Source organism: Trichomycterus rosablanca, chromosome 4, assembly GCF_030014385.1.
Source record: "Trichomycterus rosablanca isolate fTriRos1 chromosome 4, fTriRos1.hap1, whole genome shotgun sequence".
Lineage (NCBI taxonomy): Eukaryota > Metazoa > Chordata > Actinopteri > Siluriformes > Trichomycteridae > Trichomycterus > Trichomycterus rosablanca.
In genome coordinates, this window is record NC_085991.1 from 42,029,028 (window position 1) to 42,048,172 (window position 19,145).

The 19,145-nt window shown below is 40.7% G+C and overlaps 1 protein-coding gene across 2 annotated transcripts in view; it reads right to left on the reverse strand.

Annotated features, from left to right (window-relative positions):
• The window catches only part of si:dkey-172j4.3 (diacylglycerol kinase delta), a 122,493-nt gene that overhangs the window by 8,974 nt on the left and 94,374 nt on the right, over nt 1–19,145 (reverse strand). For both annotated transcript variants that reach the window (XM_062993338.1, XM_062993339.1), the window contains 17 exons: nt 17,375–17,481; nt 17,150–17,275; nt 15,239–15,341; nt 14,746–14,905; nt 14,078–14,186; nt 13,853–13,992; nt 13,687–13,771; nt 11,240–11,325; nt 9,898–9,997; nt 8,712–8,937; nt 7,708–7,806; nt 6,019–6,112; nt 5,454–5,561; nt 2,977–3,073; nt 2,697–2,804; nt 1,305–1,418; nt 1,089–1,223 (listed from right to left, as the gene is read on the reverse strand). In XM_062993338.1, coding sequence (XP_062849408.1) covers nt 1,089–1,223; nt 1,305–1,418; nt 2,697–2,804; nt 2,977–3,073; nt 5,454–5,561; nt 6,019–6,112; nt 7,708–7,806; nt 8,712–8,937; nt 9,898–9,997; nt 11,240–11,325; nt 13,687–13,771; nt 13,853–13,992; nt 14,078–14,186; nt 14,746–14,905; nt 15,239–15,341; nt 17,150–17,275; nt 17,375–17,481 — 1,997 coding nt within the window. The remainder of the gene's footprint in view (nt 1–1,088; nt 1,224–1,304; nt 1,419–2,696; nt 2,805–2,976; nt 3,074–5,453; nt 5,562–6,018; nt 6,113–7,707; nt 7,807–8,711; nt 8,938–9,897; nt 9,998–11,239; nt 11,326–13,686; nt 13,772–13,852; nt 13,993–14,077; nt 14,187–14,745; nt 14,906–15,238; nt 15,342–17,149; nt 17,276–17,374; nt 17,482–19,145) is intronic.

A 19,145-nucleotide genomic window follows, 5' to 3' on the forward strand; every position in this document is an offset into this window, starting at 1 on the left:
GTTGGGACAGTAAAGCATTTACCACTTTGTAATGTTGCCATTTCAGTTCACCACACTTAAAAGACATTTTGGCACCGACGAGAAGTGATTTAGTGTTTCAGCTTTTATTTTGTCCCACTCTTCCTGCAAACACGTCTTAAGATGTGTAACAGTACGGGGTCGTCGTTGTTGCATTTTTCATTTAAAAATTCTCCACACATTCTCTTTCAGGGACAGGTCAAGACTGCAGGCAGGCCAGTCCAGTACATGTACCCTCTTTTTCCGCCGTCATGCCTTTGTAATGTGTGCAGCATGTGGTTTTGCATTGTCTTGTTGAAAAATGCATGGACGTCCCTGAAAAAGATGACATCTTGAAGTGTTCAGCTTAAGCTTGCACCCTTGGTCTTTACGCACTGGAAATCCTCCCAATTTCTTAAATCGTTTAATGATATTATGCACTGTAGAGGGAGAAATATGCAAATCCATTCCCATCTTTCTTTGAGGTACATTGTTTTTAAACATTTTAATAATTTTCAATTCAAATTCTCAGGCATTTGGAGATCTGAAACTGGAGATCCTCTCACCATCTTTGCTCATCAAAGACTCCTGGATGCTGCTTTTGTACCAAACCATGATTTCAATCACCTGTTGACATCACCTGTTTGGAATCACATCATTATTTAGTTTTTTCACCTCATTACTAGCCCTAAATTGCCCCCGTCCCAACTTTTTTTTGGAATGTGTTGCAGGCCTGAAATGCAGGAATGGAGGTTTATTAATAAATGAAATGAAGTTGAGCAGATAAAACATGAAATATCTTGTGTTCAAACTGTCTGCCATGAAATAAAAGTTAAAGTAAATGTAAGGAACGCTGCATTTTTATTTTATTTGCATTTTCCATAGTGTCCCAACTTTTTCTGATTTGGGGTTGTACATTTTTTAGGTATTTTTGATGATGTAATCGCAGAAGCCCACTTGTTAATGCAGTACCATTTAAGTTCAGATCTGTGCAGTGATCAGATCTGTCTCCTACTGAATATGAATGTCTAATTATAACTCTAACCATCAGCTTTCATCAACTTCAAAAAATCACACACACACAGACTGACCCGATCTCTGGTGAGCATCTGAGCCCGGTTCTTGTGGACGATCTGAACAACGCCTGGTGGTTGAATCCAGGCCTCTCCATCCACCTGCACAGGTACACCCTCGTCTCCTTTAATAGTGATCTTCACCTGCCGACACTGCAGCCACACAAAGGCCAGTTAATACATATGATATGCAGATGTTTAGATAGCAATACATTCTTGTGTGTATATTTGTACCTGAGCGATGCGGTGGTGTTGTATGTTAATGACACGAGACATGGCCATCTGCATGCTGCCAAACACTGCCACCACCTCCAGCTTCTTATCGTCAAATGATGGCGCTCCAAAATTCTGCACCGACATCAGACATGCATTACTTACTTCAATAATGGCTTTAATGTTGTCTTATTAGGAAGATTAATCTTATAGCCACACTCTTGCTATTTTTCAGATACAACAACCATAAAGGAAAACTCAGGGGTCACTGTTGGAGCAATTTGCAGCATTTCATTTTTGATATCAACATTTTAAGCATTATTATAATCTACATTCTTTTTGTTTCTTTTCACCACAATACATTTTTTGTGCAAAATGTGCATCAGAATAATAACTATGCTTCCCATTTAGTAATCAAACAATTGGCATCTTTACTTTTGGTAAATAATACTGATGGCACTAAATTGGGGCGGCACAGTGGCTCACAGCAAAAAGGCCCTGGGTTTAAGTCCCAGGTATTATTTAGGTGGTGGATCATTCTCAGCACTGCAGTGACACTGACATGGTGGTGGTGTGTTAGTGTGTGTTGTGCTGGTATGAGTGGATCAGACACAGCAATGCTGATGGAGTTTTTAAACACCTCACTGTCACTGCTGGATCGAGAATAGTCCACCAACCAAAATATTTTCAGCCAACAGCGCCCCGTGGGCAGCGTCCTGTGACCACTGATGAAGGTCTAGAATATGACCAACTCAAACAGCAGCAATAGATGAGTGATCGTCTCTGACTTTACATCTACAAGGTGAACCAACTAGGTAGGAGTGTCTAATAGCGTGGACAGTGAGTGGACACTGTATTTATAAACTCCAGCAGCGCTGCTGTGTCTGATCCACTCATACCAGCACAACACACACTAACACACCACCACCATGTCAGTGTCACTGCAGTGCTGAGAATGATCCACCACCCAAATAATACCTGCTCTGTAGTGGTCCTGTGGGGGTCCTGACCATTGAAAAACAGCATGAAAAGGGGCTAACAAAGCATGCAGAGAAACAGATGGACTACAGTCAGTAATTGTAGAACTACAAAGTGCTTCTATATGGTAAGTGGAGCTGATAAAATGGACAGTGTGAAATGGTCGCATCTGTGTGATCAGCACTCATAAGTGTCACTTATGAGAAAGCCAAATTAAATGGATGTCAGCATCCTTCCACTTCTGTTTGCTCCGGCAGCAAAGGAGCCCAGATAATTGACTCGGGCATCACAGGCAGCAGCAAGATTAACACTGTATCCTATAACCTACTTCTTTTACTCTTTACTAAAGATACAGTATGTGTTTGTCTTTCATTTGTTCTTTCAGTTTCCAAATGAATGCAGTTCTGTTACTGTGTGACACAGAGAGAGACTTACATTATCCTCCTTGGTACCACCCCAGAAGTTAATGCCCCCTGCATAACTAGGGATGTTAAGCACTGCCAGACCTTGCAGACTGGGCAAAGACATGGGCACTCCATCACACTAAAGAGAAAAAGTGTGAACCACAAACAAAAAAAGAGAAATGGATTATACACCAAATAAAACTGAATGCTAATAGAAAACAAGAAAAACAGGCAAGGTCTGTTTCTATCTGACCAAACACAATGTACAGTTCCCTGTGCTTCATACTGGTTATGTAGGTACCCTTACATACCTCCAGTTGTACTCTCTGTTCCAGATTCTTGTAGGTTTTCTGGACAAGCTCTTTGGTGCCTAGCACGCCATACCACATCATGTTTTTAGTTCGACTGCTGTTGAGCGCAACAAGAAAACACATTTACACTGTTAATATACTGTACATTAATAAGGGTAACACACCACTGCTTTTAGTAACTTAGAAACACTACACAACTTGAAAGTTGTTCAGATTGCTGTACAGTTCACACTACAAAACTTAATCTCTTGTAATTGGGAGTCTTTTTTTTCTTCTCCCTTTTAGCGGGTCCAATTGTCCGATTGAGTCACGCTTTCTCTCCACCAATGCCAATCCCCACTCTGATTGAGGAGAACAAAGCTAACCCACGCCCCCTCCGACACGTGGGCAGCAGCTGTATGCATTTTGTCACCTACACTTTGACGAGTGCAATGCGGATCAGCACTGTGTACGGAGAGACACACCCTGACAGCACTCTTTTCCCATCTCTGTGAAGGTGCCATCCATCAGCCAGCAGAGGTCATAATTGCATTAGTTATGAGAGAGTCCCAATCCGGCTTTTTAATATCTCACCCCTATCTGAACAACAGGCCAATCGTTGTTCATGTGGCTGCTCAGCCCAGCCGGCAGGCAGAGCTGAGACTCAATACGATGTATTTGAGATCCCAGCTCTGGTTCCAGCGTGTGTTTTTACTGCTGCGCCACCTGAGTTGCCAGGAGTCATTGTGGTGTTTACACTACACGATTGATCAGTGATAGGGGGTCACACACTACACTATCTATCACCAGGAGGAAACTCAGATGAGTCTATCTGCTCTCCTAAACTAAATTTGGTCACGACAACACGTGAATAGTGACAAGGAGTATAACGATACCAAGTCCAAAAATACACATCAACAAGAAGCGAGTGATCAAAGTTGTTTGTGCGCTAATATGCAGCATAAAAGCAAAATCTGGCTGAAGAAATGGGTTTGGCTATGCGACCAGCAGGGATTGTGTGTTCTGCAGAGAGAGTTGGAAGTCAAATAGATATTTTTAGCAATGCAACGTTGGTATTATAGTTTGGCGAGGATGATAAGGTCACATATACTGTAAAGCTTGTGTGTGCCGATTTATTCTGATAGAAACTATATTATTCCCCACACATTTACAACTCCCCAGGGTTTCCCTTCTGTATCTTGTATTCACAACAATCATTGCAACACCTTTCACACTACATGATTTTAAGTCACCCACAGGTCCAGATATTTAACATGCTAGCTGTTTTTCTTGAGTCGTTCAGATCAAGTCGTTGAACAGTTCACACATAGCGACCGAGAGACGATTTTCGAGCCCTCAGCAAACGGCAAAAATCATGTAGTGTGAACTAGGCATTAAGCACACTTGACGTCTTCTGGGGCTAACACTACCTGTTTGATGTGCCAGATTAAATTAGAGATGTACATTAAACGTTTGTCACCTTTTCAAAACCTTCTTGAACATGTTCTTACCATAAAATGTTGAGACCTATTATATTATGTACTATACAACATACAACATACAGTGGTACCTTGTAACTCAACGTCCCCTAAACTCAAAATCTTTGAAAATCAACACCCTTCGTCGAGAAATTTGTACCCTTAAACTCAACGTGTTCAGTTTGTTTTAAAAAAAATTATGTATTTAATTTCAAATTAACAATGAACAGTCACTTTGTTCAGTGCTTGACTTGAGTGGTAAAACGTCATCAAAGTGTGCATATGAGACGAAACTGCATTTGTGTGGAATAACCGTCAGATTCACTCTGAAAGCGTCCACATGTAGCTGTGTTTAGCTGGATTTTTCTCCTGTTTCACTTTTAAACTTGTGTTACAGCTCGGGGTTATGAGAAATAGAAGAATCAGCTAAGAATCAGCTTTTTATTTCAGTGTTTTTGTATTATATGTGTTATTTCTAGTGTATAAGTGTCAAAAACAACCCCATTATTATACATTTGCCTAAAATATGCATTAACAGGTTTCCCAAACATCCTTACCGAACAAAAATACCTTGAAACTCAATGGCTTTTAAACTCAACGCCAGTCCCAGAACCAATTGACATTGAGTTTCAAGATACCACTGTACATGAAAGCACACCTTATTGGTGAGTAGTACACAATTGTGCAGAAACACCAGTGCTAGTTGGTTTCTATTCCACGTCAAATTAGCAGTGTTAGCTCAGCAGTCAAGGTACTAGACTGCTGTTTGAAAGATTGCTGGATCAAGCCCTTTTTCTGCCAAGTTGCCACTATTGCCATCCCTTAGCAAAGCCCTCAAACCCTTAATATCTTCAGTCAGCTGTAAATCGATGCATGGGCTGAATGCCATAAATAAAACGAAATAAAAATGATGCACAGGGATTGTTCCAAACTCTTATTGGTTATAAAACTGCACATAACTCAAAGTGTTCCCAATATACATGGCATAACTGTGCTAATAAATAAGGCTCCGTGCAACACCTGCACTTTTTCGGGTGCTCATCCCTCTTGTTGTTGAACTCCAGAGAGATTTTGGCGTCCAGGCCGATCCCAAAGTAATTATTCATCACACACTTCTCTGTGCACTGCCTGTGTGTGTGGAGAGAAACAACTTTATTACTAACATCCTACAACATAAATACATTAATATGTAATTAAAGTTCCAGTTATAAGATGTGATTATGTTAGCAGATATGAAGTCTGTATGTACGTGAATAATAAGCATCGGATTATTCGTGTTTCATAGTACATCCATCTGTACCATCATTAAAAACACCTAAATAAGTTCTGAATTCTTTTCACCCAGTGTGTGTGTGTCCTCACAACGATAACAATCCCTGAAAACCTTAGTAAACTGAGGACATCTTGCTTATTCCCTCAAACTTTCATTTTAAAAGCTAAAGATTTGCTTTTGTGTAACTTGGGTTAGGTGAAATAGTACAGTTGTTCAGCTACATTCATAAACGGTCAGTGAAAGGAGATTTGAAATATAGTAATTTTTACAAAGTGTGTGTGTGTGTGTGTGTGTGTGTGTGAGCGTTCTTACACAGATTCCTCAGTAAAAGACACTGATAAGTTGCTGTTATCTGGTTTTTCCAGCACTATAGGGGCAGTGGAGGTGGGACTCAGAGTGGCCTGACCTGAAAGGAACAAAGAATGTATCTAAAAATGCTAAAAATCCTGGTATGTAACATATTAGAGATGAGCTATCAGGCTTTTGTGAGCTATTTAAAGCATGAAGAACAATAATAACCGATTCAAAAATTCCATGATTTAAATCGATTTGACATGTAAAATGAATCAATATTCACTTTAAACAGCAGAGGGCACTGGCGCTATACACCTCGCCTGGTTGACGTCACTGACGCTATACGCCAGGTTGCCAAATTCGGGGGTTTTCAGCCAAATTGGGCTTAATTCAAAATTGTTTTGCATAGTTTGTACCTACCTCAGAAATAAAAGGGCATTCATTATTTAGATAAATAAAAGATAAGCACAAATACAGTATTTTACTTTCTTTTTTTAAGAGAAATAATAAAAAGAAACTTTGTCATAAATTGTCTTCAAAAATTGTATCGGAAACCAAGTATTGTAAATCACATTGCATTGTGGGTAGAGTGTATCGTTACATCCCTACAAGTAAATCTATCACATTTTCCTCCACATCAGACCATCAAACCTTTTGGACTTGGCTTTGTGCACTTTACTAAGTTTGCCGATCTGGTACCTTATGAAGTGCTAGGTGAGTATACACTGATCAGCCATAACAGTAAAACCACCTCCTTGTTTCTACACTCACTGTTCATTTTATCAGCTCCACTTACCATATAGAAGCACTTTGTAGTTCTACAATTACTGATTGTAGTCCATCTGTTTCTCTGCATGCTTTGTTAGCCTGCTTTCACCCTGTTCTTCAATGGTCAGGTATTATTTGGGTGGTGGATCATTCTCAGCACTGCTGTGACACTGACATGGTGGTGTGTTAGTGTGTGTTTTGCTGGTATAAGTGGATCAGACACAGCAGCGCTGCTGGAGTTTTTAAACACCTCAATGTCACTGCTGAACTGAGAATAGTCCACCAACCAAAAATATCCAGCCAAAAGCGCCCCATGGGCAGCGTCCTGTGACCACTGATGAAGTTCTAGAAGATGACCAACTCAAACAGCAGCAATAGATGAGCGATCGACTCTGACTTTACATCTACAAGGTGGACCAACTAGGTAGGAGTGTCTAATAGAGTGGACAGTGAGTGGACACGGTATTTAAAAACTCCAGCAGCGCTGCTGTGTCTGATCCACTCATACCAGCACAACACACACAGTCAGTAATTGTAGAACTACAAAGTGCTTCTATATGGTAAGTGGAGCTGATAAAATGGACAGTGAGTGTAGAAACAAATAGGTGGTTTTAATGTTATGGCTGATAGGTGTATATATTAGAAACATATCATTTTTTAAATGTTATTTTTAATGATTACTTTTTTTCTATAAAAAAACATGATCAGTGATTTAACTTTTCCTCTTTGCAAATAAGTAAGTTGCCTTTGTATGGATGAAACTAAATTAAAATTTAAACTGCCTGCCTGCCTGCCTGCCTGCCTGCCTGTCTGTCTGTCTGTCTGTCTGTCTGTCTGTCTGTCTGTCTGTCTATACTGGTCGCTCATGCCCTTGTCACACCCTCGACTGCAATATATAACAATAACATTATTTATAATGATGAATGGGCTGTCACTTACGTGGCTCTGCCTCCTTGAGATCCTCACTGCTACCTCTTTTGATAGATGAGGATGAAGACACCCTCTGAACCTGAGTATGTCTGTTCTGCTCATCCACCACTGGTAGGAAACAAAGAACAAAGAGGAGTCAGTACTGACATTAACTTTACCATCTGACCATCAAAACAATCCGACAACTTTGGGATAAAACAATTTAAAGGTGCATGGGTCAACATTGCTTTAACAGTTACAAACATGGGTGACATGGTGGTGCAGTGGGTAGCACTGATGCCTCAGAGCCAGAAAGGGCTTGGGTTCGACTGCCCGGCTGGGTAGCCAGGGTTTTTTAAGCCAGGGCCGGTCTAGACTGATCATTCACTTTAGTCACGTTATAAACATGCACTACCAAAAATGCCAAGTTTTCTTCCAAATTTAGTCATATTCAATTACCCGATTTGTATTTTCACCTCTACTGCCGATGACCTCCACTCTTGACTGCAGAGGGTCACATCTAACGCACTCTCCCTGACACGTCTGCAGTAGCCGGCTGCTTTATTTCTATTGCAAGAGGCTAGCTCATATGGAGATCCGTATCGTGCATGGACAGTCACACGCAGATCTCCATTATTCCCTGTCTCGGTACAGCCAGTAAAGGTTGTAATTGCAGCAGTCTTGAGGAATCCCTTCCGGCATTCCCACCCTCAGATGAGCTAATCCTATAGGTGCCCGGCCTGCCGGTAGCAAAGCTGAAATTTGAACTTGGGAATTTGAAAGTCTTGTCTGGTGTGCCAGCATGTATTTACCCCTGTACATTTTTTATATATATTTTGGCAGTTCACTTTAAAATAATTAATTCTACCTAATTCACATTTAATATGACAATAAAACTGCACAGTACTCAATATTTCACTACACATCATCCATTTAATATATTCCTCATTAACTAAATCATTTGAATGGTCCCGCTGTGTGAGTCAGATGAATAATCCAATCATGTATGAATAATTCAGATCCAGAGCACTGACCTTTCTCGGCTTGCTCTATGATCTGTCGCAGTGCTTTCTTCAGGCTGTTGGCTCTCAGCATCAGCTGCTCTTTGGATCGGAAGGGTCTGGGGACACTGGGGGCATCAGGGTTGCTTGACTCGCCCTCCTGCTCAGGCATCTGGGAGCCGGCGGGTACCAGCTGGGCATCGGCTTCTTCGCTTAGTGCGCGCACCAGAGAGTCCAGCTTCTCGTTCAGCATGGCACACTGGAGAGGGTAAACGGAGAATGTGTGAGAGGACAAAGATACACACACACACACACTTTCTAATAAGATTTTAACTTATAATGTGCTGATGGGTATCAAAAGCATTCGATTTATGTGTGTGTGTGTGTGTAAAGGCAGTTGTAGCCTAGCGGTTGAGGTACTGGACTAGTAATCAAAAGGTCACTGGTTCAAGCCCCACCATGGCCAGGTTCTTGCTGTTGGGCCCTTGAGCAAGGCCCCTAACCCTCAATTGCTTAGAAAGTCACTTTGGATAAAAGCATCTGCTAAATGCCAGAAATGTAATGTGTGATGCTCTGTGAATGACTGGCATATCCCAGTGCTTTTGGGTGGCACAGTGACCCAAATCAGAGCAAACATATAGAGACACCTGACTGTGAGCCTGTTGGGCATCTTATTCCAAAAGCATAGGAGTTAATATCAGCCTGCCCACTTTGTGGCAATAAAAGCCTTCAGTCTTCTGGTTTGGAATGTGTCTGTGAGGATTTGTGTCTATTTAGTCAATTTGTAGGGTCAAATGCATCAATGGGCCTTTGCCGCTCATGACCACTGTTCCTTCCTTGGACCACTTTTAATAAATACTGACCAGGAACACCCCACAAGAGCTGCAGTTTTGGAGATGCTCTGACCCAGTCGTCTAGCCATCACAATTTGGCCCTTGTCAAACTCGCTCAGATCCTTATGCTTGTCCATTTTCCCTGCTTCTAACACATCAACTTTGAGGATAAAATGTTCACTTGCTGCCTAATATATCCCACCCACTAACAGGTGCCGTGATGAAGAGATAATCAGAGTTATTCACTTTACCTGTCATACTGGATACCTGTCACTTTACCGGTCATAATAGTATGCCTAGTTGGTGTATACAACTTTAAACATACCACACAGCATTTATCCACCCACCACACACTCTGTAAAGAACCCACACACACTCAAACCGACCTTTTTAGCCATCGCGTCCGCCTCCTCTTTATTCTCTGTGGCTTTCTCATAGGCTTTTCCAACTTCAGCCACGAACTCATTCACCGTCCCACACAAAAACCTACACACAGAAACCGAGCTGGTGGTCAAGGAGTTGTGGGTTTAATACACATGCAAATAGCTGCAAATACCCGTTCAAATCTGCAGAGTAATGAGAAACACTGGGCAGCATTGTGTAATAAGATTTAACTGCAATGTAAGTAAGTGTGAAACATACAGTAAAAGTGTCATAACAACGAATTGAATCATACAATAAATGATGTAGGACTGCTTACGATTTCCTGACATTCCTAAACAAAACTGAACATGCCCATGAGGGAAAAGCTTTTGTTCACACATACACACTGCTTACAACACTACAGCACCCAGTATTATGCAACACATACACTGATCAGCCATAACATTATGACCACCTCCTTATTTCTACACTCACTGTCCATTCTATCAGCTCCACTTACCAAATAGAAGCACTTTGTAGTTCTACAATTACTGACTGTAGTCCATCTGTTTCTCTACATACTTTTTTAACCTCCTTTTACTCTGTTCTACAATGGTCATGACCCCACAGGACCACTACAGAGTAAGTATTATTTGGGTGGTGGATCATTCTCAGCACTGCAGTGACACTGACATGGTGGTGGTGTGTTAGTGTGTGTTGTGTTGGTATGAGTGAATCAGACACAGCAGCGCTGATGGAGTTTTTAAACACCTTACTGTCACTACTGGACTGAGAATAGTTCACCAACCAAAAATATATCCAGCCAATAGTGCCCCGTGGGCAGTGTCCTGTGACCACTGATGAAGATCTCAAAGATGACCAACTCAAACAGCAGCAATAGATGAGCAATCGTCTCTGACTTTACATCTACAAGGTGGACCAACTAGGTAGAAGTGTCTAATAGAGTGGACAGTGAGTGGACACGGTATTTAAAACGTCCAGCAGTGCTGCTGTGTCTGATCCACTCATACCAGCACAACACACACTAACACACCACCACCATGTCATTGTCACTGCAGTGCTGAGAATCATCCACCACCTAAATACTACCTGCTCTGTTGTGGTCCTGTGGGGGTCCTGACCATTGAAGAACAAAGTAAAAGCAGGTGAAAAGTATGTATAGACATAGCTGGACTACAGTCAGTAATTGTAGAATTAGAAAGTGCTCCTATATGGTAAGTGAAGCTGATAAAATGGACAGTGAGTGTAGAAACAAGGAGGTGGTTTTAATGTTAGGACTGATCAGTGTACCATGTCAGTACTGACATAAGCCATGACATAACTAATGCTCATGCTCATACTTACTTAGCAGAGGATATGACATCACTGTGCTTGTCCGAGTCCAGGATTTTTGTCAGGTGGGTAGCAACAGAGTCGGCATAGTGAGTAATCTGGAGCAACAAAAAAGCAAAAGACAACTGTTCATCTTGGCTGATGCTGTTTATGTTTAACATTTACTGCCATGACTTCCAAAACGTTAAAACAATAAATCATTTTCCATCTTTAGTGACTGACATACCTGCAGTACATCAGTCACACAACAGTTTAACACAACATGTTTGAATTGTTGTTTTAAAATCTCGCATGTTACACTATTGATAACTGGTGAGACAGTAGTAGCCTAGTCGGTAGAGTTTTAGGCTATCAATCAAAAGGTATCCCATCTTTGCCATTCAGCCACTGTTGGACCCTTGAGCAAAGCCCTTAACACTCTCTGCTCCAGGGGTGCCGTACATAGACTGACCTTGCGCTTTGACCCCAGCTGCCAAACAAGCTGGTGTATGTGAAAAAAGAATTTCATTGTACTGTACACCTGTACATGTACAAGAATCTGGGCAAGGTCATAGACTCCCATGGCTTCTCCTACCACTCCTATGCAGATGACACTCAGCTCGTTCTGTCATTTCCTCCTTCAGATACACAAGTCTCAGCTCGCATCTCAGCATGTCTGCGAGATATCTCACAATGGATGTCAGCTCATCATCTAAAACCTAATCCCAGCAAGACAGAGCTGTTACTTATTCCTGGAGATCAGTCTCCAACCCAGGACCTAGTCATTTCTCTGGATGACTCCCAGATCAGACCATCTAATAAGTTAAGAAGTCTTGGTGCTGTCCTGGATAACCAGCTGACCTTCTCTCCTTATATAGCCAACATGACAAGATCGTGCCGGTTCCTCCTGTACAACATCAGGAAGATTGTGAAATGTGGTGGAATGTGGTGGAATGAACTTCCTCTGTCTGTCCGAACATCTGAGTCTCTTGCTGTCTTTAAAAAACGATTAAAAACCCACCTTTTTACTAAACACTTAGGCTGACTTGTACTTATTTACTAACATTTTGTTCCATTCTTTTCCATTTCCAAAAAAAAAAAAAAAAAAAAAAAAAAAAAAAAAAAAAAAAAAAAGGCACTTGGGTTCTAACAGGTTTTAGCAGATTTATGTTCTTCGACTGTTGTTTACCTAAACTTGAGAAATGAAATGTTCACTATAGAAGCACTTCTGTAAGTCGCTCTGGATAAGAGCGTCTGCTAAATGCTGAAAATGTAAATGTAAAATGTAAATCACCCTTAACATTAAAACCACCTCCTTGTTTCTACACATACTGTCTATTTCATCAGCTCCACTTACCATATAGAAGCACTTTTTTAGTTCTACAATTACTGACTGTAGTCCATCTGTTTCTCTACATACTTTTTCAACCTGCTTTCACCCTGTTCTTCAATGGTCAGGACCCCCACAGATTAGGTATTATTTGGGTGGTGGATCATTCTCTGCACTGCAGTCACACTGACATGGTGGTGGTGTGTTAGTGTGTGTTAGTATGAGTGGATCAGACACAGCAGTGCTGATGGAGTTTTTAAACACCTCACTGTCACTGCTGGACTGAGAATAGTCCACCAACCAAAAACATCCAGCCAACAGCACCCCATAGGCAGTGTCCTGTGACCACTGATGAAGGTCTAGAAGATGACCAACTCAAACAGCAGCAATAGATGAGCGACCGTCTCTGACTTTACATCTACAAGGTGGACCAACTAGGTAGGAGTGTCTAATAGAGTGGACAGTGAGTGGACACAGTGTCTGATCCACTCATACCAGCACAACACACACTAACACACCACCACCATGTCATTGTCACAGCAGTACTGAGAATGATCCACCACCTAAATAATACCTGCTCTGTGGGGGTCCTGACCATTGAAGAACAGGGTGAAAGCAGGCGAAAAAAGTATGGATGGACTACAGTCAGTAATTGTAGAACTACAAAGTGCTTCTATATGGTAAGTGGAGCTGATAAAATGGACAGTGAGGGTAGAAACAAGGAGGTGGTTTTAATGTTCTGGTTGAACGGTGTATATGTGACAAGTAAAGGCATTCTGTTGATTGTCAGAGTTCTCTTATAACTGACACATGCTGATTATTAGCAATTAGTTTATTTAAATTTAGCTGCGGGTTCTGTTTTATCCACCACTTGTATATTTATGGTCCAAATCAAAATAAAAATTGCAGCAAGGCAAATTCTTGAAGAAAGTGTTTCATGATTAGTTACTAAATATAATTGGGTTAAATTTAGTTCTGGTGTTTATGAGAATGTGCATTAAGGCTACCTTTATTGAGCGGTCTTGAATCCTGTGCACACCCAAGTAAAACTGTGCATACTTGTCCAAATGAAAAGGCTAAATGCACAAAGATTTAGAGGGAAGGAAATAAAACCTTAATACGTGTAAGCAACAACAAACAAGCCATGTACCTGAAGTGGGGAATCCAGTGTGTCGTCCTCCTTAACAATAGCAGGAACGTTTTTAGTTGGAACTTCATACGTCATTACACTCCATCTGATAAAACCACACACACATCACGTTTACCAAAATCCTTTTCGAGTGTGTTTGTGTGTGTTTGCATATGCATATGCGTACCTATCCAGCATTTTAGTGGTGGCTCTTTCCAGTTTCTCCAGGATCTGCAGCAGCTGTGCATCATCATCACACAGACCGCCCCAGCCGAGCACCCGAGCCAGGTCATTACCCGTGCCCAGAGGAAGCACGCCCAACTGGCACTGTCACACCAAGATTCACAGTTTATAAACAACATCGGCATATGTTTAACAAATGGAATCCGTAATCTCTCTCGGTGCTGCAGACCTGTTTGTGCAGGTTGAGTTTGTCTAGCTCAGACAGCACCCAGCCGACGCTGCCGTCACCACCACACACCAGGATACGAAACGTCACAAACTTCTGGAACAGGCGAAGTCTGCACACACATCAGCATGCACAAATACAGCTCAATGCACGACTCATAATAATAAGAGGAAATAATGATTTAATTAATTTATAATGTTTATAATGTTAATTTTAAGTTCATAATGTTAACTGTGGTGAATGACCTTGTTGCATGGCATCCTGATTTATTAATAGTGATTAAAATTGACTATAGCTCTGATCCAATATACGTAGTGCTAATTAAACAGGACTACTGTTCCAGGCATTTTGTAATAAGTGCAGTAAACTTAGCTTTATTTATATCTGCATAAATAAGTCAACACTTGTAGTCAAGAAATAAGGAGAACGTGTATATTTTATTTATAGTAATTTGAAAATACAGTGTTTGTAAATTTTATTATACCCATATTTTTTTACAAAACGGGGTCGACAGCCTCATAAAAAATAAGTAATATTGGACAAATGAATGGAAGTTCATCACAGTTCTGGTCTTCCACAACAAGGAAGCAGGGACAAATTCCAGTATTGTATGTTCTACACTAAATCTGTAAAATGTGTGGTCTTTAAAACCTTAAAAATCCGAGTCCTACCCCAGTTGTGGTCCTCCATTCATGAGGTCAAAGACCTGTGCCGGGTTGAGCAGCTGCTTGAACTTGCGCAAGAACTTCACACCCTGGTTATCACCACTCTTACTGTTTACCAGTACCAACAGAGGACTGGTACATGATGGACTCGTCGCCTTCCAAAAACCTAATAAGGAAACAAGGGACAAAGCTGATGTTAAACATTGTCTGCAATTCTTTAGCACATGAAGAATTAATATATGTTTCTGGTTAAATTTAAAACAAGAAACAACAATTTATTGAAATTAAAATATAATATAATATAACAGACAGTAAGAAGTGGCAGTTTGTGATGGTTACATTTTCATCAGTATTGCTTTCACTGAGATGAAAAAAGGATAGGTTGAGGATTTTACAATTAACATAACCATTATATTAAAGTAAAATGTTTTACTGACTGCATTAAAACTCCATTAAATGCCACATGTGGTGCTGATGCAGTTACTAGGGCAACTCTTACCGTCTGAATCAATGCTGTTGAGAGCTGTGGGAGGAATGATGGAGACTTTACACTGACTCAGTGGACACACCTTCCCCAATTGCTCCTTACAGCTACTGTGAACCTGTACATACATACATAAACACACACACAAACACACACACACACACACACACACACACACACTTTGTATTGTAATTTTTTTGTTTTACACTTTCATTTAACCACTTTTAAACCTTTGGGTACCAATAAGATGTTTAATTTGTTTATTTATTTATATAGTATGGCAAAGAACTATGAACCATAAAATTTTATTTACATCTATAAAAATTGCATAAACCAGTTCTGAAACAGATGTTTACAGTTTGAGAAGGTAATATACCACTGGACCCACATGCAATAATTAAATAGGGTAAATTTTTACATTTATTGATTACAATGCAGCACAGGTGCATTAGCCTTTATTTTGATAAGCTTAGACACTATCAGAATCCAAACTCCAAACTGACAGTTACAGTTGCATACTAACTAGAGTTTGTTTCAAATATGGGACAGTAGTAGCCTAGAGGGTAAAGCTTTGAGCAATTAATTGAAATGTTGAGAGTTCAAATCCAGGCTCTGCCATGCAGCCACTGTTGGCCCTTGAGCAAGGCCATTAACCCTGTCTGCTCCAGGGACACGGTACAATGGCTGACCCTGCGCTCTGACCCCAGCATCCAAAAAAGCAGCAATATGTGAAAAAAAATTTGTTGTACTGTACACGTGTATACACCGATCAACCATTACATTAAAACCACCCCCTTGTTTCTACACTCACTATCCGTTTTATCAGCTCCACTTACCATATAGAAGAACTTTGTAGTTCTACAATTACTGACTGTAGTCCATCTGTTTCTCTACATACTTTTTCATACTGCTTTCACCCTGTTCATTAATGATCAGGACCCCACAGGACCACCACTACAGAGCAGGTATTATTTGGGTGGTGGGTCATTCTCAGCATTGCAGTGACACTGACATGGTGGTGGTGTGTTAGTGTGTGTTGTGCTGGTATGAGTGGATAAGACACAGCAGCGCTGATAGAGTTTTTAAACACCTCACTGTCACTGCTGGACTGAGAATAGGCCACCAACCAAAAATATATCCAGCCAACAGCGTCCCGTGGGCCGTGTCCTGTGACCACTGATGAAGACCTCAAAGAGCAGCAATAGATGAGCGATTTTACATCTACAAGGTGGACCAACTAGGCAGGAGTGTCTAATAGAGTGGACAGTGAGTGGACACGGTATTTAAAAACTCCAGAAGCGCTGCTGTGTCTGATCCACTCATACCAGCACAACACACACTAACACACCACCACCATGTCAGTGTCACTGCAGTGCTGAGAATCATCCACCACCTAAATAATACCTGCTCTGTGGTGGTCCTCTGGGGATCCTGACCATTGAAGAACAGCATGAAAGGGACTAACAAAGCATGCAGAGAATCAAATGGACTACAGTCAGTAATTGTAGAACTACAAAGTGCTCCTATATGGTAAGTAGAGCTGATAAAATGGACAGTGAGTGTAGAAACAAGGAGGTGGTTTCAATGTTGTGGCTGATCGGAATATATATACTATATATACATATATATATATATATATATATATATATATATATACATATATATATATATATATACATATATATATATATATATATATATATATATATATATATATATATATATATATATATATATATATATATATATATATATATATACACTGTATATTACATCATAAAATATAAGAGCCTAGTAAAAGTAAAAGGTCAAAATAAGGATAAGTGTCACCACTTCTCTTTCCTTTTCCTCACTTAAAATGATAATGACAAAAACACAAGTGCATGTGGTTCATTTTTAATCTTTTTTGATTGCTAGAACACTTACGATTGCTTTGCACCAGAGGCAGCGCCAGTCCTGCAGTCTGCGAACACTTCCGCATGTCCGATCGCACACCACACACTTAGCACTGACTGGCAGGTTTCCCTCCAACCACTGGTGAGGCATGGAAACCTACACAGGTATGCATACACATAAATAGTTTGTTCTCACGTATTCAGTAATAGTGCACAACCTCTGGTCACAAATTGATGAATGCAAAATAAATTTTACCCCATCTTCATCCTCAATGATGTCATTTCCTATAGATGCCAGAGTAGTCCACTTACAGTTGTTAGTAGATCGAACAGCACAGCGTTTGTGAGCTTTAAACTTACACACTGTAACAAAGACAGAGGGTGGGAAATTGTATTATGTCTTGAAAATATGAGAGAAATAGACCCTTAAACACACAAACAACAGAGACATCACCATTTCTGGGTTGCAAAACCAGCATAGGGTGTAAAAGTAAGTGGTTTTCCCTGTTAATAGGGTGATAATGAGTTTAAATTCTGAGAATTCATTCAACAGTCCTTTGAAGGTGAAAGCTTAAAATAGCATAATTGGCATTGCTCTCTGAGTGGGAAGGGTGTTTCCCTCTCCCCTGTCAATAAAAGCAGCACTGAGGCGCTCTAGTGGCATGTGATAGATTCAAGGTTTAAGATTCAAGAGGCATTTCAGCTTTATACAAGTACCTATTGAAACCAAACTACTTTTCTCCTGGACCATGGTGCAACACAACACAAGTGTAATATAAACAGTGCAGACAAAACAGTGTAAGTGTAATAAAAACAAGGATCTACATTTTCTAACCTAATAAAGTAAAGGGGATAGGACCAAATACAATACAGAACCAAAAGACAAGTAGTCTGAGCCCTTTTTGACAAGTGTTAAGTGTTAAGGTGGTGCTGTTGGCAAACTTTTAATGGGGTAAATGGGGGAGACAACAAGACTGGGAGAAAAAGGGGGAAAACGATAGCAGAGATTACCAATAATCAATCTGATCACTTTTTGTTCTATTTTATTTCTGCATTTTCCCCCAACATTACGTAGTCAATTTGTCTTCTACTGCTGGGGGATCCCCGACTGCAGTCGAGGTGGGTATATTGCTGCTCATGACTCCTCCGACCTGTGCACAGCCCTAAGCGGAACCCTTTTTCACCTATGCATTCTGCACAGGCACCTGTCTATCTGCCAATCAGGGTCCTTACACAGCGCTTGAAGACCCCACGCACATAGTCCAGTCATCCCGCCCTAGCAGAACCGTGTCTGCTGCAGGCACTGCCAATTATGCCCAGCCGGCTGGTAGCAACGTTGAGTTTCAAACCGAGGAGTTCAGAATCTCGGGGCTGGTGTGCTAGCAGAATATCACGCCGCACCACCTGGGCGCTTTGACCACTTTTTTTGGCCACAATTTGACCAAGACTCACTCTCATTCATGCACATTAGTAAGGTTAGAAAAGTATTTACATTTTTACCAAAGGTGTGGAATAGGATTAATGTCATGGTTCTGTACAATTACAGAAGTTCTTTTACATAAAAGTATTTATTTATAGCCCTAAATTCGTACACAGGCCACTGTCATGATAAAAGCGCCAACAATCACCAATATATGGTGTGGTACTGAGATTTGCAGTTACAGAACACAGCCATCATAAAGTCTTAAACTATTATCATGGTAGCCAACTATAACATACAGTAAGTCCACAGAACATATTTTCAGTGCTCCAGAGTCCAAAATAATGAGGTGCTTTACACCAGGACAGTAACTATTTGGCATTGTGCACGATGACCTCTGGTTTGTTGTTGGATCTTGATGAACAGTGCCTCTACAGATGTTTCTTTCAATGTCATAAGGAAAAATAATAACCTATAATAAGTCTTACTGGGTCACAAAACATGTTAGCAAATTTCACACTGAAACACACTCTATGCTAGTGAATTATCATGTCCCTTAAACAAAGTGATACAGGGTCTACACTGCATTAAAAGAAAAGTAAAGGTG